At 35.0% G+C, this 25,314-nt stretch overlaps 1 protein-coding gene and 1 long non-coding RNA gene across 3 annotated transcripts; both read left to right on the top strand.

The window, feature by feature from the left end:
- Positions 1-466: 466 nt before the first annotated feature.
- Positions 467-12,858, top strand: LOC126819754 (uncharacterized). 2 transcript variants are annotated; one of them, XM_050547996.2, is made up of 10 exons: positions 467-570; positions 1,732-1,869; positions 2,860-2,942; positions 3,694-5,158; positions 7,696-7,973; positions 8,377-8,447; positions 8,844-8,929; positions 9,894-10,017; positions 10,378-10,588; positions 10,899-12,858. In XM_050547996.2, the coding sequence occupies exons 3-10, from the start codon at positions 2,876-2,878 to the stop codon at positions 11,267-11,269; spliced, it is 2,673 nt and encodes an 890-aa protein (XP_050403953.1). In that variant the 5' UTR covers positions 467-570; positions 1,732-1,869; positions 2,860-2,875; the 3' UTR covers positions 11,270-12,858. The 2 variants fall into 2 exon arrangements, with proteins under 2 accessions (XP_050403953.1, XP_050404000.1); XM_050548043.2 differs by lacking the exon at positions 1,732-1,869 and having other exon boundaries at positions 519-570.
- Positions 12,859-14,098: 1,240 nt separating this feature from the next.
- LOC126823373 (uncharacterized) lies at positions 14,099-24,341 on the top strand. The gene is made up of 3 exons (XR_007681150.2): positions 14,099-14,410; positions 15,866-15,931; positions 18,294-24,341. It is a non-coding gene; the product is annotated as an uncharacterized LOC126823373 (long non-coding RNA).
- The last annotated feature ends 973 nt before the right edge of the window (positions 24,342-25,314 follow it).

Here is a 25,314-nt window from a genome sequence, read left to right on the forward strand (position 1 = left end):
AAAGTAATGTAATGACAGGATGTTAAACCCCATTCCATCATTCCATTCTATTGTAGACTACGGTACCTATAAAAGATCCCTAGCAGTACCAATTCATTTTCTGCTGATTGCATGTATTATCGATTTCACATTTTGACAGAGACTTACTGTTTATAAGTTTAACATTATATTATGTATATTCTAAATAATCAAAAACAGGCTGTAAAACAGAGGTTGAATTAATCAAGCAGTAAAGGGCAATGGGGTGGTCACCTGTTAGCGGATTGTTTGTTGTTTAGGGTTGACAGTGGTCAGATGACGATGTGTCATAGGCCAGGAGTAACTTTTAGAATTTGGTGAAGGTTCTTTGTAAATATTATACATAGTCATTATACACATTTGATAGATTCGGTGCGTTGCATATTTCATTTTGAAAAATTATATATTGGAGGATCCAAGTCTTGATATTGATTTATTCAAATTAGCGGCATGTAGTTGCCTCCCCTGACAGGAAATGACCCAGATTTAATGCGTTCGAGTAGAAGCCACAGAACTCGTGTAGAAGAAGCACGCAAGCAAGAAAATCAAAAAGTACGGTCAAGTTAATTGAAGAAATCAGATAATTTGTCCACATGCTGTTAGGAAACGGTGTAGAGTATTGTTTGAAATGGACCAACCACATTATTTTAGGCTAAAATGTCTTTTTTTTTTTTAATTTTCTTATAAGAAATCGGGCCGATTAAAAATGAATAAATTCAAAATGGCCGACTCGCTGTTTGCAGACAAAGGTCTTCGGGTACAACTGAAAAGAAAAAACCAAACTCAAAATTAAAAAAAACGTGTAATGGTTAGCTGGTCATGTGGACCTGCCCTTATTTGATAACTCATTTTGTCTATAGATTTGTATTTGTATTTAATATTTTGAAATTAAAATTTTCAATCATTATTAGCCTATATAATAATCAATTGCCAATGAATAGAAAACCTACTAGAAAAACCTAATGTCATGCAGGAATTAGTATTACAGGATCTGTAGATGATCTACATGTAGTAGGCATTATTCGTGCTTAACATTCTTGCAAATGCAGAATTGGGAATATTTTTGGCCGTAATTGATATGTCACATGTGTATCTACTTTACTGTTCTCGCTTTACTCTGTAGGCCTATTGGGCAAACTATCCTGTGCTAGCTAGTACAGCTCTCTAGGTCCAAGTGAATTCCCTAGATTATGGTTATCATATTCAAGAAATTCCTTAAAATCTCAAAGTATGGAATACCACTAATAACTAATACCAGTAATTTTAATCCTGGGGGCCTTGAACGGAAACTACCCTATGATTTTCAAACCTCTTAAAAAAATGGATACTAGTAAAGGATTTGGAGCAGTATAAGAATTGTACCAATAATTTTTTTTAAACTGGTAATCTGCACCCTTTTTTTAACCCCTGCTTTCTGCAAGTGCAATATGATAATTGTCATTGGTGTGTAGGCGAAATATTGGGATATCTGGCTAATGTATGTTATATTTGAAACCTGCATATGATTTTTGATGTGGACTGGTACGAATGTTGTCGGTTGATAAGCTTAGATTACATGTACTGTACTGGAAAATGGTGGAATGAAATGCAGAGAATGTCTGTTTTGTGTAAATAGAATAGTATGTGGTAAACCAGACCCGTTTTGGTTGGTTAAATAGCCAAATAAACCACATTGTTTACCATTTAATTTTATCATCTGATTACTTTCTATAGGTTGCAGTTTTTGATTTGAAGAGAATCGAAGAAAGTAGATCAACAGCTTTCTGTTGGATTTGACAATTATAAAAAATTCAGCAGCAAACGGCAAACACATTATTGTGTCAATTACCGTATTAACGCTACACAAAGAAGGTAAAAATGTGGAATTTTGTACAGAAGAATCTGGTATTGCGATCTTCGGAGTTGCTCTTGTTGGATAAATGTTTCCAACAACAAAGAGCTTCCATGTGTACATCATTCTGCTAATTATCTATATTTTATTTGTAAAGTGTCATGCCTGTCAAGTAATTTTCAGCATGTGCACTTTATTCACGGCAATAATATGACATTGATTGAGATTCATGAGGCCATATTATGATCATTTCATAATGTATTATTTCTGTTTATTAACGTCGAGTTACAGAGGAGATGAATATCAAATTCTGTAAACATATAAACGTAACTTCGATACAAGCAATATCATTTGGAAAATTGATTATTGCGTATATGTAAAAATAAGAAGCATAGCATTGAAATTATTTCTGTTCATGTTAAATGATAGGAAATACTGGCTTCAAATCGCAGACATCCAAATGTTTGGACTTGTCACTTAAATAATTGGTCAAACGGTATCTTTTCCATGTTTGGGTTTTTCCCGTTGACCAAACTATTGTACTTTAGAAAGAAAGTACACCTCAGTACTGTACTGACTGGATAATTTTAATTACGTGCCATGTACATATCTTATTGTACATTGTACACTCTATTTTTCTAGAAATAAAAAAAAAATAGCTTGAAGATTATATTTCACTTAAAATACTCAATATACAGAAATTGTGATACATAAATGATGGTTTATTTTTGTTTCGTTAAATTTTTATGTTGTGTAAACCTCGTTATTGTACAGAGTACTTAAAGGAAGTTATAAGCAATTAATTTTTGGATTGACTTTCCCACAAAAACTTAAAAATCTTAGATATTAAAGCATATTTGTATTAGAAAAACAAATTGTAATTTTCTGAAGAAAAAGAAAAATTTCAATATTCTCAATTGTATGTGTACACGTATGTCTTCCAGTGAAGGTAAGTAAATTAGAATATGTTTTATGATACAATTGTTATAGCATTTTGTTTTCTTTTTTAGTGGGTGAACGGACGCAATGTCGAAGTATGGACAGTGGTTCCAAGATTCTGATTATGAATCTGGTTATGGTAATAAATCCTCAGGTATAGTAGAAGTATTTTCTTTTATGAACTGCCAGGGGGGTGGGGGTGAGGCGAATGGTTTACCTTGTATAATTTAGATCATACGGTCTGACATTGAGTCAACTGATGTGGTTTTGATTCTCAGCTTGTACTTGACACATAAACGGCCAATATGACAAAAAAGGTAATTAATATGTTTCTATGCCTGGCAAAGCCTTATGATCTTGATTTGTCATTTAAAAGGATTATCAGTCAAAAAATGGTTCAGTAGTCTATGTACAAAGCTCTTTTTAATTTAATTGAAATCAAGCTGGGAGATTATGTATCTTTGATATTCGAATGTCTTGGTTTGAATATTTACTGGGTACATTTCAGCAGGGATTGACCCCTGAAAGATTTGATAAATATAAGTAATGATCAGCAAATTAAATTGTTTGAATGGTATAAAACAGATTTCCTGAGAAATCCTTTCTGTAAACTTGTCAGTGCAGAAGAGAAGGATCTTAAACCCCATTTCATTTCAGAGTTGGGTTAGGTGGGTGAGTGATCTAACAACAAGTGAGCTATATTTCATAAGGTCAGTTATTGAATCAAGTTGCATGTTTAGGTGTAGGGTCCGCTGTCTAACGTCCTGAATTTTATCCGGGCCATCAAATTTCCTACCATAAAACACAAGCAAATTATTGGAATAAAATCGTACCAAATGTTAGTCCGGAAATTACCCATTTTTCTGTCTCTATTTCATTTCAATTATTCAAATCTATTATTACAGGGAAAAGAAAACGAGATGATTTTATGATAGGTGGTGGCTCATTTGGATATGGTAACAATTCGTCAGGGTATGGAAGCACAACTGGATCAGGATATGGGTCCACCTCTGGATCAGGATATGGCAGCACATCGGGTTCAGGCTATGGTGCCACGTCGGGTTCAGGCTATGGTTCCAACTCAGGCTCTGGGTATGGCAGTGGGGCTGGTTCCAGATACGGTGGTAATTTTGGCAATTCCAGTGCAGGATCCAGCTTTGGAACGGGATCTGGATATGGTGGAGGGGGATCAATGGATAGATACGGAACTTCAGATAAATTTGATAGCTTCCTGTCAACACAGAATCTGCAGATGAACGAAATGTCCAAAAAGCTCCGCAAAATGGAAATGATGCAGCAGATAGCTGAGCTAGAGGCTGAAGGAGATGAAGAAGAAGCACTCCTTAGACAACGATTGGAGAATTTGCGACAACAGAAACGCATGAGGGGAATGTCAGATTATGGCGATGGAGGCTATGGTGGTGGCTATGGAGGCGGTGGAATGGGAGGTGGCGGTGGCTATGGAAGAAGATCCTTGCTAGATTTACCAACAGGAGGTAGGATGGGCAGAATGGGTTCTGGACAACGATGGGGGGCAGGAAGAATGGAATATGAAGGTCGTAGGGGCGGTTCACGTGATGGACGAGGCAGACGTGAAGGCCGTCAGAGAACAAGACGTGGATTAAACAATCGTAAGAAGAATGCGGAAGATAATCCAACTCATAGAACAAAACATAATGCTCCCAGAACTGCCATTAAAGCAATTAATACCAAAGGCAGAGACCAGAGAATAAAAAAATTGATGGAAAAAATGAAAACATTCAAAGATAAATCTGATGAAACTGCTACCCTACATAGCTGTATCAAAGTTTGTGGTCTTAATATTGATGTCTTTTACTATCAAAAGTTTGGCTGTATTTACTTGGATGGTATATTATTTGGACGAGGACTTGCCAAGCCTTACAAACAGCTCGCATACAAAGATACCATTTATAAGCTACGAAATCTAACCCTTGAAGAAGTTTATGAGAAAGCCAAGGAAATGGGAAAACTAGCTCACATGCCTACTGAAAAAGAAACTGCAAGGAAGCCATCAGAGGATCCAAGTCTTCTTGTTTGTCCTTTGGAATTCTCTGAGCTACCATTTTTGAAGAGATTAGAACTTTTAGCTGAACAGATCAAGAAGTCAGACCATATAATGGTTTGCTTGAAGATTTACTGCACCAAGTATTTCATCAACATGATGTGTGTTTACCATTTTCATCCCGAGGAAGCAGTTGATAAGCATGAGTATAGAATGTATGCCAATGATGTTTTCCTGACATCAACACAGGGTCGTTTGAGAAAGAGAGTGGAACACCAGGCCATGAAAAGTGTCCAGGAACTGTTCCAAAACAAGACTCTTGAAGAAATTATGGAGAATGATGGACAGTTAGTAAAATTTCTCACTTAATTTGTATTTTCGGTTAAATTGTGAGCCATGGTAGAAAAATGCGTCTGAAATAGCAAATTGTGTATGATATGAACAAAAATGTTGAAACGGGCTAAAAATATCTTTTTAATGATACACGAAAGGTAAAAGTTCTTTTTATAGCCTTTTTCAACATCTTCGTTCATTTATCGTAAACAATAGATTGTGCGACTTCTGGCTCATTTTGCTGTCACAGATCACAATTATCACTGGCTTATTATACACAGGCATAACGTTCTGGTAAATATCATTATATAGAGGAGACTAATGGGTGGGGCTGCACATTTGAGTCACGACATGGAGGTCGCGCATATGATTCCTGCATTGGTTGAGAAAATTTATCAGGATTTTCCAGGTTCCGGGGTGGTTTCCCCTTGTCAGTGGTGCAAGATGGAGGGCTTGACAAGGTCAGCTGTCTAGTTGTTCAGATAGGACCAAAAAAAAAAGTGTAAAAGATACCTTGGCAGTTGAAAATCGATATAAGAGTAGGTCATAGTGCCAATGCCCGAGCAAAATTTTTCTCATAACACACTGTATTGCGTAAGCCTGTCTTCATTAGCCCAGTAGGAGCAAAACAGTACTTAAACCCCATTTCATTTTTATATTATAAATGTTCCATTACCAACAGAAGTAAAAATATGCGACGATGCTTGTTGACTGCCCAGGCAATTTAGCTGCTGTGGGCTTGTTTCGTTGCCTGGCAACCTATCTTTTCATTTCAATCGATGAATGTCACCTAAGGATTAGATTATACAATGTTTAGTAATTGCTGTAATTATGTTAAATTTCTCTTAATTCCATTCTCAATCAATCATTGTTTAAAGTGCACATAAGATGGGTCTGGAAACTTTGAGATACGTGTAGCCAATGGTTACTATATCCACTTTGCGGCAAGTGACCGAATGCATATTCGGAATGTTGATTCCTTAATTACCTATATACAGCCGGCGTGTGTATTCTTTAACGTCTGATTAAATAAAACAATTGACTACGGAATAATTTGTTTTGTAATTCATTTTAATTTAAGATCCAATTTAGAGTGCCTACAACTTTTAAACTTTGAAGTCTTGAACTCTTAATTAATTTTTTACAATATGGAACTTGTTGGACGAACACTTTTAATATGTAAATAATATATACGGGTCCAGCTATGTGGTTTTTACTGCGAGCACTTCGCTTTTCCACATAAAGTGTAGTGTCGTTAATTAATTAATCAATCCGACTATAAAAGTTATACAGGCTTGGGTCATAAATTAATTTACATGTTGGTGTTAGCAGTGAGCGTTAGTGGGATTAAGAATGTTGATTAGGTAATTATCGATTTTTACGCCGGCCAGATCAAAGACATCACTCTTGGAACGTGTGCGTAATACCTCACGAACGAACTAATGGTAGAATCATACACACACATATTAATTGTATAAAATAATTAAGTTTTACTAATAAGTTGTTTAAAATTACTATATACCCAATAATTATTACTCACCAGTGTTTTTGTAATCAAGTAGCCTCGTATTATTTGTTGATTGGCGTTTAAACAACATTTAATTGATGGATGGATTAACGTTTTTGATACGATTTGGTTATAATGTCTAACATCGGTTATCTTCTTTATAATAAAAGTATTTTACAATTGCATTGACAGTTTAATCACCACCAAACGGCACCAGGAACTCCACGAATGATCACGTGCAATTTTCGCGGCGAAGTTTAACCTCATTTACTACACCCGTAGTACATGGAACGGTACATGATAAGATACCAAGCGTTGATTGGCAGAGAAATGAGTGCGATCTATTGTACATGTTATGCATAGTTATCAGAAAAATTCCATATTCACTGTAGTTGTTCTTTATGTATAGAAATGGTTATTATTCTTATATAGCTAATAATGAATATATCGACAAATGACTGGCACCATTTGTATTTCTGTACTTAAGGTTGGGATATCAAGTATTACGGGGTTATCCAAATTACCGGTAAATGCGCTGATTTCTTGAGTCATCTTCATTTGACACATGGCCTATTTAAACAAAGGCAGCTTAAATTGATCTACGGCATGATACAGCATTTTAAATTCACTCTAAAATATTCCAATCACAAATGTATTATCTATACCAATGAAAGACGATAATTCGGTGATTATGATTAGGCCAGTCACGTGGTAATTGGACCGTCAATAGACGCTTGTCCAGTTGCTGTGTGTATTGATAGTGCTATATTGTACCGACAGTGAGATATTGTATAGATAATGTATATCCTATGTGTAGTGCCTGTGACGTCACCAGCCAATCAACCGGATTAAGGTCGTAATTGAAAAATCGAAAAGCGTTTTGGCGTGTCGGATACTTAAACGTTAACAGCGGACTTAATTTTGATCAGATTGGTGTGAACTTGCCGTAAAGTTGATATAGTAAGCATGGGCTATACATACATGCAATTTAGATTTTTGATCTTATGTGGTCTTTAAATTATAAAAAAAATATTTTATTAACAGATTCACTAAAGATTATAATGGTGGTTTCCCTGATTATGTGAGTTATCGTGGATGTGGTAGTCAAGTGGAAAGCAACGCCTTCCAGTTACGGTTCCATCAGAATATTGAAGACTTGGACAGCATTGTAGACAGAAAACCAGAAGAGATCATACTGATGGAGAAGAACTTGTGGCGTGGATCTAAGTTCCGAATTCTGGAAGAAAGCGCGTCCTATTGTCATTTGTTAATCAAATGGATTTGGGATGTAGAGAGCAATCCTGAAGTGGTGGAAAGCATGGGTAAGTCGATCACTGTGTGTGCGTTGAATCATAAGGTCTGTCGTTGAGTCAAGTGGCGTGGTTTCGCTTCCCCACATGTACCTTACAAGAAGTAGGGTCGTCTCTCCAACCGTGTAGGTTTTTTCCAGGTCCTCCGGTTTCCTCCCACTGCTAAAGACCCCTACGCGCAAGCAAATTATTGAAATAAAATTGAACCATATATTAGTCCCGAAATGACCTGGTTTGTTTTGAGTGGTGTCTGGTTAATCAGATAGGACGAAAGATATAGGTGCAGTATACTTGAAAGAGCACCCTAGGCATTTAGAAACTATTAAGAGAGGGAACAAATATCTTTTTTTGAAAAACAATTTTATCTCCACATTAAAATTGGAATATTCTTAAATTATGTTTTTCTGTTTCACAGAAACCGAAGAAGAGAAGAAAGAAAGTAATGGAAATGATGACGAGAAAAAGAATGAAGACAAGACTGATAAGGTTGGTTATACTCTTGTCAATGAAAAGGACATCATCTTGCTATGTGAACAAGTTAGCTATATATACTTTTGGAAAGTTATCAAAACAATCAACATATGTTTGGTGCAATATAGCCATGTTGGTGCTGACTTCCCATTAAAAACATTTCAATTTGAAATAGCACAGTTCAAATGTATAACAGGTTAAATTGTCCAGCCACCCAATTTTACTGCCATCAGGCAAGATACAGACAGTTATGGCCAAAACAAGCACCCAGCTCAAGTACCAATGCCATTTATGTTGCTGCACTCAGGAGAAATCTGAGTACAAAGAATAACTCGAGCCAATGAAAAGACTGGATTCTCAATAAGAAAATGGAATTTGATACATGAGTTAATAGTTATGTTTTATTTACAGGGTGCTAATTTTGAACCTTTTGATCCTGTTAAGAAACGTAAAGAAGTTATAGAGCAAGCAAAAACAAAAAAGTGTAACGTAATTAAGTAAGTTGTACGGACATTTTGATTTATTGATGTTAATGTGGTGCTTGGTTATTGCTGATCAGTGAACATAATTATATTCTCTACCAATGGTTGTGGTGTGCATGTTTATAGTTCATTCTTTGAGATGATCCTAGGTCTATTTACTAAGTGGATAGAGCAACAAACACTGTAACCCCCAGGTATCATTTGATGTGCATTTAGCATTAATTTCTTTAACATCAAATTATTATACAAATACAAGTACTTAGACGATTTTTGGTAATTTAAAATGGTAATTTAATTTGATAATGATTAAATGTGAAAGAAATTAATGGCCGCGATACACAGGTTACCGTGAAAGTATAACACATACTTATTGACAACGATTTCTAATTTATTTGGACAAGGTTTTCAAACTCTCAATATTTCTGGACGAGAAAGAAGTGTAGAGAGAAGATGATAAAGTTTATGACGAAAGTTAAGTTTATGACAAAAATTAGACCTAATGTCTGAACCATAGGGGGAAATTTTAACTTTTGGTATAAAATATTTATTCTGGAGCAAATATCATAAAATGTTTAAAAGTGGCAGTCTACTGTATTAGTTGTTCCATTTGGTAATTAGAAATTTACATGGAAACAAAATGGACTTGGGTTTTTTTTGGGGGTATGCAATAAAACAGGGGTAGTCAATCTGTGTACTTTTCGAAAACATGTATAACACAACATAGTTTTATGGATAACAATCACTATTTTATATACACATTGACATTTCAACAAGATTTCACTGGTGGTTATCAAACATACAAATTTGTTGAAATGTCACATGTATATAATATAGTGATTTTTATCTATAGAATTGTATTTTATATTATGTTCAATTACCAAATACCATTCAAAGATTACAAGTCCAAAGGCTTGAGATATTGATGACATATTTCCCTTGTTAAATTAATCAATGTATTGGTTTTGTTTTTCCTGTATAGCTGTAAAGTATTGTTACAAGGTAGAGAAATTGGTTATGGATCTGGTACAACTAGAAATCAAGCCACCAGAATGGCATCTGCTGCGGCTATAAAAGAATTGAGTTTGACACAAACTATGCTTCACGTAAGTACACAGTTGATTTAGAGTCAAGTGACATGGTTTTCATTCCCTACTTGAGTGTGACAAGGGAGTCAGGTTAGCTGTCCAACCTCATGGGTTTTCCCGATTTCCTTCGTTTTTCTCCCACTTCTAAAGACCCCTATTGAAATAAAATGGAACCATGTGTTAATCCTGATATGACCTAAACCCAATATCTATCTCTCTCTCTCTGTCAAAACTTAAGTGCATGCCATTTATTGAAATAGAATGCCCAAGATATCTGATGATCGAGTAAATGATTTGTATAATAAATTTTATCACAATGACAATAGAGAACTAGAAGCCAATTAAATTATAATTATTAATTTTGTCTTTTATTTGTAGCATACTGATCAAGATACCTCGTCCTTCAATAAAGTCTACAAGTTTGTTGAATTGAAGGCTCGAGCTGAGGCACTAAAAGTTAAACAACCAGAGGCTCCAGTATTTGAAGCTATCACCAATGCTCAGCTATTTGATGGAGATGAGGTGATGGACCAGAATGCTGAAGAAGATTTTAATACTGATATCAAGGAGGATACCAAGAAAGAAGAAGGTAGCTGATTAATATTCTTCACAAGGCATTTAGCATATATAAAAACATAATATGGAAGACAATTTCTATTTTGATTAAAACTATGTTTCGTTTAAGGTTCTCACAAATCCTGCCCTGACAGTGGACTTTCCTCCCTAATTTTGTAGATTTCCAACTGCCCTAGTTCTTACATATGTTTTTCATGCAAGAAAATACCGAGGTACCTCCTGGTTAGTGAGCAAGCTCCTGCCTCGCTGTGCCACTGTGGCTCTGAATGTTGTCTTAAAATTGTATATATTTTTTTTATCGATTTTATTTATTTCATGCACAGGTGAACCAGAAGATGAATTGGCACCATGGTTAAAGGAAGTTGTCCGTCAAGATATGGAAGAACTCTCACAAGTCGACGAAATGATCGAAGGAGCCTTGACATATTTGGAAACACCCAAATATATTCGAGATTTAGCTGGTCACTTCTGTCAGAAATATAACCTAGAGCACAAGAGTAAATTCCAGAATCAAAAGCTCATCTCTCTGAATATCCACAAAATCACTCCAAATATTGAGAAATTGGTCGAACGATTGATGACCAGCACCGACCACAAAGCCTATGGTTATACATTACAGCAGATCAAGAAGGAAGATGGTACCATTGAAGTTGTCAATAAATTGAACAACCTTCGTAAATCTAGACGTCGTTAAGAGATTGTCTATATAGTGCTAAGAATGGTCTACCTTTTAGAGGAATAACGGCTGTAACATCATTTTTTTTTTTAATATAGACATGAAAATTGACAATATATACATACTGGGTTTTGTCGTTTGTATTTGTAAATTAGTGTTTTAATTTTGTTTTTCACTAACCGAAAATAGAAATCGAAGATGGTATATTGTAAAGTCTTATCTTGAGAATTACTTTTCTATAAACTTAAGACAAACTGGAATTAAAACAGTAGTTTTGAAATTTTTTAGAAATTTATTTGCCAGTAGGTAATATGTAATAATGATGGTGATTATGTTTTTGTTCTGTGCTATTGTTGTTATGTAGACTTGAAGATGTAATGTGCTTTTATGTTTTCGTGTATCGTGCTGTATATAGCTAACTTCATCAAAATCTTCTCAGTGATGGTGAAGGGGTATAGGCTTGTTACTTAATTTGAAATGGACTTTTGTAGGAAAATTATTTCTGCTTGATTATTGAAACTTAATTTCATCTGAAAATATGTATTTGAATTAAATTATATAGGCCCAGGTTGAGAAATTAGCTGATAATAACCCATGTATTCACAAAGACATGGGTAAGCTAACAGTAGTGTCTGTTTCTGGTTCAAACATACGCCTACTAAAATATGAATGGCCTAGAGCTTGTGAACACTTTTGTGTGCTATATCACCCTGGGTTGAAAGTGGACTTTAACTATCTCTAGTTGTCGCCATCATGGCAACGATTTTGACCATAGTACATTGAGAATTGGGAGTTGGTGATAATTAAAGAATTTGGTCTATCAAAAAGTATTTGAACAGAAGTGAAAATAATATCCCCACCATCACTGAGATTAATGTCATTGTATATAATTAATCATTGTAACATTTTTATTCAAAATTCTATTAATTATAGCAGTTGTCATGTTTTAGTTTATAGAATAACGCTGAATAAGTTCAGAAAAAAACAAGAGATTCAAACTTTAAAAGCACTGCCAGGACTTTCAATGAGATCCTCATTCAGTTTACATTGCAAAGCACAACCAAACAGTATCTGTTAATAATATCAACACAGAACAAGACAAACCTGTGTCAGACAAAATGACAGACAGCATTGAGATTGTCCATGTACATGACAAGCCTGAAATTGTTCTGACAATTTGTGACAATTGCCTGATTTCCAGGCTTCAGTTCTGGTTCTCCGGACGGCAGGCAATACAATTAGATAAATGATGGTGCTGTATGCTCTTCAATTGATGTTAGCTCAATTCATGCTTTATTCAAGTAGTACTTTACATTTTAGATTTAATAATTTTAAATTGCTAAAGAATGACTTCAGCTAAAATTAAAGTAGTGCACCTGTTGCTTCATTTTGAATTTTGTGTGAAGAAAAACTAAGAAAGATTTATGTGAACAATTATCAGCTCTTTTATATTGAAAATATGAGAACTTAAAATTCGATCTTGTCATTGTAGTATTTTTAATTGCCTTGTTTTTTTCATCAGAAATAAATTTATCAAATTTTATTTGACTATTGTTTCACAGTCTCATCCTTAAATGTAATGAAAATAAAGTTTCAACTCAACAAAATTATGAAAGATTTGTGTCAAATTATTTTTTTGAAAATTAAGCATTTTTAGAAAGCTAACTGTTAAGCTCTGCCATTGACATTGATGGTTTGCTAATCTTACAGCAATGATTCTTGGGTTGAATCCTGATTTAGAGGCCCAAGATAAACTTAGGGTTTTTTTTTCAAAGCCCAGATGTCACTTGTAGGGATAACTCAAGCATAGCAGATGAAAAAAGTGCTTCTAGCTTTCGTGAGTTGGTTTGAGGAGTTGTCATTGAAAGGTCAAACTTTCATCCAATTGATATAACTATCTTGTCACAGTTTACTGCATTATGCAATACTGTGTTCCTTTTCCACAACATATTCCAAATCACATAATTTGCACCCTTTAACCTAACCCCTTACGGGGATCACAGTGGGCAAGATGCTGGCTTGCTAGCCTGGAGGTCGGGTGTTCAATCCCTGCATTGGAACGAGAAAGTTCATCCAGATTTTCCGGCATGGTTCCCCCTTGTCAGTGATGCAGGACGGAGGGCCTGACAAGGAGAGCTGTCTAGTCATTTGGATGGGACGGAAAAACAAGGTCCCGTGTACACACTGACGTGCACATAAAAAAAGTTGATATAAGAGTTGGAATAGCACACTGTACGGCGGCGTATGCCCGTCTTAATTAGCCCAGTTTGGAGCAGAACAGTAGGACGTTAAACCCCATTTCATTTCATTTCACCTAACCCCTTATGAAAAATCTGGTACAGCCACTGCCTCATATCATTAAAAAATTTATATGTGGTCGAGTGTAAGAAGTTTGGTTAACAGGGACAACAAGAAGGCAATAATATAGTCTGGAGGCTCAGTGCAGGGGGGGGGGGGGGGTCCATGAAATTGGCACCAACCCAACTTGATGTAGAATATGTTGCCAAGTGGTAATCAGGCTGCCATTGGGGCGTTTTTAAGATATTCGGGGTCAAATGAGGTCGTTTGCACTGAAAGTGAATGCGCAGTCATTCTGGTATAATTATAATGAAAATGATCGAAAGTAACCACCCTTTCAATAAATATGTAAACTTGCGAAATTCACCTACTCCTATGTCCTTAGCTACGAGAACGTAGCTAAAAACGTTGAGATATATTAAGGTTTGTTTGCTATGTCCTATGTTCTTTCTTACCCCGGAAGTCAAAAGGTCAAATTTTCCGTTTTTGCATCGTATTCTACGCAAAATTTTACAATACTATAGAACAGTTGGGTCTGGTTTTGTGCCCAGAAGTATTTTTAGGATTAAAAATAAACACAAACTGTAATAGACCGCGAGTAATGCAAAATGTGCACTGGTCGATTCTTATCGAATTTGAGATCAACCGTGGTCATATTAGAGTTATCTTCTCTTGGTTCGTGAACAGACGAACTGTTGTTTACCTTTTGGCCTTCATCACACTTCACAGCCTAACTGAGTCTCTACCATACGGTACTATTTTTGGGCCATATTTTTAGTTTAATTGTAAAAGGAATGGCTAATAACAGATACTGGCCAAGGGAAACGTATCACACATCGCAAAACATCTTTCCCCGACAAGGTAAATCTTACAAAAATTCTATTTTCTGTCCAATGAAGCTGGACGTCGTCGTGAGAAAAAAATCATAATTATGCCAGTGTTGATAGTTATTAATGTGTGTTATATGACATATGTTCTAGAAATCTTTTTGGGTGTTGTGCAACTGAACTTCGTGAATATTGACGACATACCGATAGGTCTTTGAACTAGCTGCGTGTAGATTTTATTTTATTTGCAGTTTAATTTGTTGTTGAAATCGTGTGCATTTTGTTGCCATTTGAACACAGTGACTGCAGAGTATGTTATTTTTTTTTATTATGGTGGACCTCATTTTACTTTATTTTCTCTGGGTAAAGTGCTGCAGTCACTGGCACTGGTTCAGTGGGTATTATGTGTGTGTATGTGTGAAAGAGAGAGAGAGAGACAGAGAGAGAAAGGGTTTAACACAAACTCGAAAAGACCATATGGTTCAATTTTATTTCAATAATTCGCTGGCGCGCAGGGGTTCTTATCAGTGGAAGGAAACCTGAGAAAACCCATGAGGTTGGACAGACGACCATACTCCTTGTCACGTACAACGGGGGAATCAAAACCACGCCAGTTCGACTCAATGATAGACCTTTAGAATGTGCACACGCTGACCATTGGGCCATCCAACCGAACTCCCCAGTGGGTATTGTCAAATTTTCATACCAATCGACCTTCATAGTAATGGTGGTATAGACTACTACATGTATCTTGACTGTTCTCCACCAACTGCATTATATGATCAGACTATAGTAAATTTAAGTTGGCTCTATGGTACGGTAGGTATTGTGTTATGAATTGATCTAGAATTCCTCAATGAGTCGGTTGGTTCAGAAATAGGACGTTGCATAGACCCATTTCATTTGATTTCTTTGATTAGCTTTAGCACACAACTCAAAGAGGTGAGAGAAATAGGGTTTAATGTCCACTTGACACAAGCAAGGTCATTATGGGACTAACATATGGTTGAATTTTATTTTAATAAATCGCTTGCACATAGGGGTCTTCAGCAGTAGGAGAATTCTAAAGAAAACCCACAAGGTTGGACAGGTGACCCTTACTCGTTGTCACGTAAATTAAGTGGAGAATAGAAACCACAACACTTTACTCAATGACAGATTATGATCTAAACGCGCACGTGTTTAACTATTCGTTTTAATATTATACAAACTACTAGTATGATCTATCCATCATAACACCCATAAAAATATAGTGTGTAAAAGTCATGGAGTATGTGTAAAAAAAAAAAGCAAAAAATATGTAACCTAACACTGACTAGACAAACGAATAACCATTTACATCCTTAAAAAAGGGGTCAAATCATTCTTCTTACTAATTTATTTCTTTTTTGGCCGCCATTACTGACAGATTCAATATAAATGAGGGTCAGAAAAGTGTTAAAATGTACCTCAGTCAAGTTTTGGCTATAGAGATTATAATATATTTCAGGGACTGAGAGCCCACAAAGGAAGTGTATGTAATGTTAAATATTAATGACATTGTGTGATTGAAGAGGTAATTAATAATACTAGTTCTTCAGGCATATTTAGCTTTATCTGATATAGGCTACCAGTATCAACTTTAATTAATCTTATGATCACTTTAATCTTAGTTACAATGTATTGAAATGTATTTAAAAGATTATTTAATAAAGGTCTATTGTTGATATTTCTAAAAGGGACAGAACCTATATCTGGGATTTGTGTTGTATCATTTCCTCTCATATAGTTCGGGGCCAACTCCTTGATTGTATGCCCCCAAGACTCAAGTATATAGGGCCCAGTAGTTTAAAATCTGATTAAACTACAGATCTATATTTGTTTCATTTTTTTATACTTTCGATGGCCTCCACTACATGTACATCTGAGCTGTTGTAGTGGGAGGTCGCATCAGGGGACATATGAACGTCTTTTGTCCCTATGATGTCAGACATTTCATTAACTAATCGTTGTTGTTGTCTCTAGTGGGATACCTACAGTTCCGTGCACCACACGCCTAGAACTTGCTGCAACAGACCGTTTCATTGACTAATCACTCACATCCACCAGATCCTAGTATCTTCTTTGAGCGGCATTTAGCAGATTCTAGTATTTTAAAGACAAGTAAAACAAAATTTTGAACTATAAAAACGAAACGAGATAGGATCTGTGTTTTAATCAGATTGAGTATTTTATATGCCAAAACAGATGAGGTAAACTTCTTATTCAAATCAACATAGGGCCTGCAGCTTGTGCAACAAAGTAAACAGATAATCTCAATAAATGTAATTTAATTTCACTCTTTGTTTGGATGCCCTTCTGAGGCCTTCTCCCATTGAAGTGGGTGTACAGGGCCTTTACTACCCTTCACTGCATGATTTTCGTCTTGTATTGTCGAGAAGACTCTTTATCAGTATCACAAGGAAAGTGGACATAAGTTGTTCAGATGGATCGGAAAAACCACTTGCGACCAACAGTGTACACATCGGCTTGACTCTAATCCCCTATGTAAAAATAATAGAGTATAAACAAACTCCCTTTTTTTCTTTTCGTGCATATGACTTTTAAATACAGCCTACAATTCATTAATAAGGGACCTGCAATGGCTCTGAGCGTAAGAAGCTAGGTCGCTAGTCGCTAACCAGGAAGTTTCGGGTGTTGGTCAAGAATGCTCCTCATGGTTTTCCGGCAGGGTTTCCCCATGTCAGTTGTGCAGGATGGTTGGCCTGTTAAGGACATTGTCAAGTTGTTTTGTGTAAAATTTGGTGTGCACATAAAATAACCCTTCACAGATGCAATTCGAAATAAGTGTAGGCCCTCATGGCATATACCCGCCTTGATTATCCTAGTCAGTACAGAAAAGCAGGACGTTATAAACCCCTTTTCATTTCATTTACAAATCCTTTAAATTGCTGATCCTGATTTTTTTACTAGTTGATTAAAATTAAGACCACAAACAATACCAAAATATCCATGGTAGATAATCCCACAGCTTGGATTCAATTGAATTAAAAGACTGTTCATCAAAACATTCTACCCAACATTTATAGGTGACGCTTGTTTATATCGTTTCCTGCGGTCATCATATCTTTGTAATTACTGAATGGAAATGAGCCATTTTTGGATTGATATAGAGATTCAATCAACTATTATTATATTGTAGTTTGCAGTAGGCTTCCTCAATTCTTCAATCCCTTGCATATAATTTTGTGCATAACTGATTATAGGCTTGATGCTACTTTTATAATATTGTAGTTTGTAGTAGGCTTCCTCAATTCTTCAATCCCTTGCATATAATTTTGTGCATAATAGATTATAGGCTTGATGCTACTTTTATAATATTGTAGTTTGCAGTTGGCTTCCTCAATTCTTCAATCCCATGCATATAATTTCATGCATAAAAGATCATAGGCTTGATGCTACTTTTATAGTATTGTAGTTGGCTTCCTCAATTCTTCAATCCCTTGCATATAATTTCGTGCATAAAAGATCATAGGCTTGATGCTACTTTCACACGAATAGAGAATATGTTTGCAAATATGAACATTTGAAATTTGTCGCAAAATAATAAGATTTGCCTTGAGAAATACTGAAAACGTGAGGCCTTACATTGGTATTCTTTTAAGGAAAAATCAACAAAAATACTAGCAAATCCTTACATATGTCTTGCGATCACGACAAATGCCTTCCCATCAATAAGAATGGCTTGCAATGGCTTACATAAATATTGTGAATGCTATGAGAATATGTTTCATGAGTAATTTTGAAATGATCACCTTGTGATTATGGCGAGCTGGTGGCAAATTGCATTTGTAAGCCTATTTGATCACCACCATATTCGCCACAGTTTAAGATCAGCATATGGAATATAAAATTTAAAAATTTATTTTATTTTTCAGAGGAATATACCACATCACAAACATCGAATTCCAAAGTTTTATTAGATAGTTATCAGACAAGTACGAAACTAGATTCATATCGCACCAATTCAGGGAGTCCAATTCAACATGTTTCTCCTTCAACGAAATACCCAAGAAATGTTGCAGACTTAGATCGTTATCAAACCCAGAATAGTACCGATGGCAGAAACGTGACTTATAACAGGGCTGGATATGACGATAAATTCTATAACACCAGAATGAGCCAGCAAAATTATCCTCCTCATAGTCATAGATATCCAGTGGCATCTCATTATGAAACAAGATATCACGATAGACATACAAGGGGAGATCACTCAAAACCAAATTATCATCCTAATCAAAATCATTGGTATCCGGAGTCGGGACGAAACCACCAGCATCATAACTCATTTCCGAACCAAGCGCACTGTGATAGATATGAAACTTCAGCGAGTTCTAGTCAAAGTAGTCGTAACCACCATTCCTATGATCCCATTCCTCATTCTAGAATGGACCATTATGTGACCAGTTCTCGGTGGAATTAGTGCCTTCAACAAGTCTTATGTGATAAATAAATATGGTTGTTACTATTTTACTAAGTGAATTGTTTCAATGGCATTTAGTTGATTGAACTGTAATACACAGGTCGCAATTCTAAGGAATTACTGCTTATTAAACATGCATTATGCAAGAGCTAAATCTGCCTATTGCAGGTCTTACTTTAGGCCTAGATTATTAATTAGACATTAATTAAGTTATCCAGACCATAATCAACTCTCGATGCCATGGTTAGCCTGCAATATTTAGTGGATTTGAATACATTTTGTGATGGATAATTTAACGTAAAAATGGATAATTGAGACTTTGTTTATTATCGCACCAAAGTTAGTAATGACGTTTGAGGCTAGCCTAAAATTGAATCGCTAATATCTCATTTCAGTGTTAAGCAATTTGACTGAATCTTAACTAATGCTCCTTTAATGTGAGTTTCGACTAGGCTTCTCTAGTCTTTATCAAACAATATGCTAGTCGAAACATCACACATTAAAGATATATTATGGGAGATTCGATAAAGAGCTGGCAGTTCTCACTATAATAGTTAAAAACTGGATAATGTAAAGGGAAATTTCAGTTAAATTGATCCCAGCGATTTTAGCGATTGAATTTTCACCTAACCTCGATCATCATTACTAAAGTTGGTAAGATAAAAAACATAGTCTCGATTATCCATTTCATGATTAAATCATGAATGGAAGTCAAACAGCAAATCGGAACCTAAATCAATAAACATCGCAAGCTAGCGATGACATCGAGAGTTCATTATGGTCTCGATAAGTTAATTAATGTCAAATTAATAATTTGGATAACATTTCAGGCCTAAAGACAGACCTGCGATAGGCAGATTTAGCTCTTGCATAATGTATGTTTAATAAACAGCAATTGTTTTCCAGAGAATTGTGACCTGTGTATAAAAAAGTGGTGCCCATGTAGATGGACGTTTTGTACACACAGGTTAGATAATTTACACACAGGCCTGGAAATTTTTTTTTTTTCAATGTACTAGGCACACTTTTTTTACCAGATATATATACATAGTGTTAAGCAAATCTAGGCTTTTCCCTGCGTCAACATCGAAGTCTGAAGTTGATGATGGTAACATTTTTCATCCATTAAAGATGGCAGCCATTTCATTTACCGCTATTCCATATACCCTTAGTCATACTACCTGACATTTAAATTTAGTGTCAAATATGTATAAAATATGTCATATAAAAAGACTGAAAGAAAAGAAATCTGTGCCAGACAAAATGACAGGTGCTATAGAGATTGTACCCGACAAAGTCTGAAGTTGTGTCTGACATTATCTGTGAAAGATGCCTTATTTCCAGGCTTGGTCAGGCACTATTGAACTACTACCTAACATTTTAACTTTGTGTCAGACATGTATAAAATATTTCAATAGAAACCCAGAAAAAAGAAAGTATCTGTTCTGGATAAAATGACATGTACAAGCAGGATTGTACATAACAGAACCTGAAGTTGTACCTGACATTGTCTGTGACAGGTTCTCTATTTCCAGGCTTGCTAACACATACATTTTGTGGTTGTTGGGTTGTTAAAATATTAATATATATATATACATGTTGTTTGTTTTAAAACATTTAGTGACAGTTGATCTCACACCTTGACAATGTCAAGTTAATACAACAAACATCTGCTGTTAATTTTCGAATATTTGGTTTAACTTAAAAATTTATCAGAATTAAGACAGCAAGTTGCCCAAATTCATTGTTGTCTGTTTTGTTATTGCGCGAGGTCTTAAGTATTATAGTATTCAAAAAGTAAACTGCAAGCGATTTCATTTTAAAATCATACAATTATATTTCTATGATACATGGTCTCATTCTCTGATGTTTGTGTCCGAAAAATGGACGGTTCCTAGGCTCCTACGCCTATGGTAACAGTAAGGTACCAGATGTTTGTCATAATAGCATAACGTTAAGTGTGGTTTAAAGGTTGTGAGTGAGAAATTAACGAAGTATTATATCAATACTCCTCGAGACCTATTCACAACTAAAAATACAGATTACAAAAAATGTGACTGCTATCTTCTATAGTATGATATATTGTAGGATTGGGAAGATGGTGGTTATGTGATAGTGTAAGCTATATTTTCAGTTGTTCTAAAAGGTCATCTTCTATAAATATTGCAGGATTGGCACATTTGAAATAATGGTATGCCAACATCAGAGGATGACGTCACATCTGTGTGTGAATAATTATCATAATATTATTAATTATATAATGACTACATAATAACAGTCTTGCCATTTGGCCTGTTGGAATTGTTTTATTTCCTACTAACAAGCAACTGTGATGATGTAGATGGAAAAAAAGAATTCTGTTGTTAATGTTATTGTTAAAAAATGTAAATATTGTTACATTGTATCTATGTATCGTCATGGGAACCACAGCAGCTCAGAGAGTAAAGTGTCTGCTCGCTAAACCAGGGGGTCCAGGTGTTGGCCAGGAATGTTCCTCAGGATTTTCCAGCATGGTTTCCCCTGTCAATCTGGCAAGGAACAGCATCTAGACATTCAGATGGGATAAGTAAAAGAACCCTTGGGATTTGGAATTACACAAAGCCAGCCAGCTACGTCCTCACTTAACCACTGTGGTTCCCCCAGACCTGACTGGACATGGCTTATATCACCATAATAAAAACAAAACCCATTGTGTTGATCTGGTTGATCTTATTAGTTCAGTAGTTGTGGAGCAAGCTCGATGTGATTAATTATTTGTGTCGATTACCTTATAGATATTATGTTCTCCTTGAAGACAGATCAACAAATCTAATGAAATCATTAAAAAAAACAATTTGACCCAAATAAAAGAGGGTTAGCCATTTTAAGTTTTAATTTTGTTTTAAATCTTGTTTTTATTCATTGAAAACCAGCAGGTTGTATTTTATTTTTTGGTAATTGTTTTGCTTATTTTCTGCAATATTAATGTTTTAATTTTAATTAGTAATGGTTATTTTGGAGTACCATAATTTTGATTCTAGTTCAACCTTTGTTTAGTTTACAAAACTTTACAAAAAAAGATAAATATGCAATAATATATATCTTTGGAATTTAGGCAGATGACATCAGCCTCACTGTTTATTTGTTTTAATTATTATGGTTTACTGGTAAACCAAACATACTCCATGTTTTTATTAGATATGGTTGTTCAAGTTAATGTTGAAGTTGAGTCATTCATTGAACTTTGACCTTTTGTTATGTTGATTTAGAATTGATTTTACAATTATTGCTCAACATATATATATATATGTAGCAAAAACAGATATTGTTATATTATAGGCTAGTGCACCTTATGCTTAAAGAGCACATAGAAAGACAATATCAACCTGATATTAGTTAAAACCTGTGTTTACTAAAAACCCTGTACAACAATTTCACACCAATCTGATTAAAATTATGTGTCAGACACTCTAAAACAACCTTAATCCAGTTGATTGGCGCATGATGTCACAGGGTCTACACTAATGTTTATTGACAGTTCTTTTAACATAGTGAATGAGGGGAGGTCTATATGTGCGACATTGTGTGAAGAATGGAGATTAATTATGACTGGATTTGAATTAAATTGTGTATATAATAAATACTGCATGGCTTACATAGCACTTTGATTTGGTCATTTTATATATTCTTTAAACTACTATTATATAATATCTACCTGCCTTATTAGGGTACACTTATTAAAACATACTTTTTGTCTGCGATATCACTTCTGTGGAAGCGGATTTCTTCTTTTGTTTTTTTCAGATGTTAGTGATATTGATCGTACTATATTTTTTTTATTATTAGATTATTTATTAAAGCTCAAATATTAAATTTACTGTTACAACTAAATAGGCATACAGGCTTTATATGTATGTCCCATTCTATACATTCCAGATATTATTTATATAAGGAGTAGCCAAACTTTTACATACTATCTGTCAATTTGTTCAACTCTGATAAAAATATGTATACAATTAGCATTTTAACATGATAAAATTATCAAATATAAAAACAATATCTGATAAAGCAATCTTTAAATAAAAACTAAAGGGACATAATCGTGTTGATTTTATTGGGGTTTTTTTTGTTTTAAAGTCATGGATCATCATTTGAGGTGATTAATAACTTTCAGTATATCACAGATGGAGATAATGTAAGCCATAATAGCAAATATTATGTGATCCTTGTTGTAAAAGTATGTAATACCAAGGTTGTGGACCCTCTTGAGGTCACAATTTTTGTCTGATTTTGAAGAAACTTGAAATAAATGTTTATTTTTATATATTTTTTTTTTTAGCTTGTCCTCTACCCATTTCTTGCAAAATGTGGGTGTATCTTGCATGGCAACTGCTGGTTTTATGTCTGGGGGATGTGAATTCTACATATTGAAGTGGGAGTAACCCCAATATAATAATAATGATAATGTCCACTGCATTGACATTTGCTTTATATACAATGATGCTTGGCGTAAGGGCAAATCACTGCCTTTTTAAAACATTTTACTAACCCAAAATATATTAGATATATTTTCATGAAATACAGTTATTGTTGTCATCATTCCATGAATGTTTAAGCCAATGTAATAGTGTTTATGCTGTTTTAAGCCGTAATTCTCAAAAATGCCTTATATTGATGCGTTTGAGTGGTTTCCGGTTCTAGTCAGTCTTGTTTGGTCAATATGGTTGAAACCCCTGCCAAAATGTATTTACCACATTTATTAAAGATGCATTATGTAAGATTTAGATAAAGAACGGGACATTCTGGCTATAATAGTTCATAAATAGATGATGAAAATTAATACACTGAAAATTTCCTTCAAATTACCTTTTTCTGAGCGAAGTTATCAGTGTTTGAAGTTGTAGCATAGATTGTTTATTATCGTGATAAGTCAGATATTTCAATTGATAAACGATGTATATTTCAATTGTTTTAGTTGATAAACGAGATATATTTCATTGATGAAGAAAATATTTTAGTTGATAAATGAGAGATTTATTTGATGAAGAAGATATTTCAGTTGATAAATGAGATCTTTCAGTTGATAAATGAAATATATTTTAGTTCATAATGAGATACTTCAATTGAAAAAGGAGATACTTCAATTGAAAAAGGAGATACTTCAGATAAAACCTGAGATTGTTCAGTTAAAACCTGAGATTGTTTAGTTGTTAACTAAGATATATTTTAATTGATAAATGAGATATTTCAGTTGATGACCAAGAATCATTTCTGTTTATAAATTATTTATGTAATCTTCTATTTGTATTAAAGCTATATTTATTCCCTAGTAAGTTACTTCTTTTATGTTTAGAAACAAAAGTCATATTTTGAAAAGTTAAACGATGTCTTTGCGGTAAAATAAAATTGTGTCTGTTGTCTTATGTATCATTCTACTGCCGGGTGTTGGGTGGCCAAATGGTCTAACATGTGGGCATTAGATCATAAGATCTGTCATTCAGTCAAGTGGCATAGTTTCGATTCCCAGCTTGTACGTGACAAGGAATAGGGTCACCTGTCCAACCTCAGGGTTTCTTGTACCTGCAAGCTAATAATTGAAATAAATTGAACCATATGTTAATCCCAAAATGACCTAGTTTGTGTTGAATATGTTAAACCTTATGTATCTCTCTCGTCGTCTACTGCCCCAACAGAAAAATAATTACAGTGCAGTAGATCAAAAGTAGCAACACCCAATACGCTTCTGATTCAACTAATTAATATGGTCAAACAAATCAACTCCGATCTGCGTGCAAGTGCGGATCTAGACCAAAGAGGGGGGGGGGCACGGGAGGCGAAGTCGCACGTTGCGAGCGCCGAAGGCACAAAGTCCAAGTGGCCTCCCATGGAAAATATCGAAAATTACAGCCCGGGAAATACCATTTCTCCTGATCTGAGACAAAAATTTGATTCTAAAATACACCCACCAAATCAAGATAGGTGGGGTGTGCGTCGCGTTTGCCCCCCCCCCCCCCCACACACACACACACACAAAATCCGCCCTTGTGCAGGGATCAATGGAAAGAGATTGTGAACGGAAGGACATTCAACAACAGGAAGACACAAAGATAGTTTGTAAGTGCATATAGGGGTTGTCCGAATGTAAATAAATGCATAATATAGGGGTCATATATTGACTTCAAATTTTCGTATTTAGGATAAGATAGAATGTTCAACTCTGACTCAGGGTAACAGATCAGTGGGACTTATTGGGCAGAACACACGAATTGACAGTCTCATTTTCAACAGTGACAAAAAGGGGCACAGTTTTTAGGAAATCTAGCTTCCGGGCGGGGGAGGGGGGTGGCGGGTAATTTCTTCCTGAAATACAGCATAAAATTATAAGCGCAAAGCTAACTAATAGGTTTGCCGATCAGGTTACCCCTGTAAAAAGAGAATAAATAAAAATTCGACTTCGCCTCTAACAACCCTGTGATTTCCAGCGCACATCTTCAAGT

This window comes from Patella vulgata, chromosome 1, assembly GCF_932274485.2.
Source record: "Patella vulgata chromosome 1, xgPatVulg1.2, whole genome shotgun sequence".
NCBI lineage: Eukaryota > Metazoa > Mollusca > Gastropoda > Patellidae > Patella > Patella vulgata.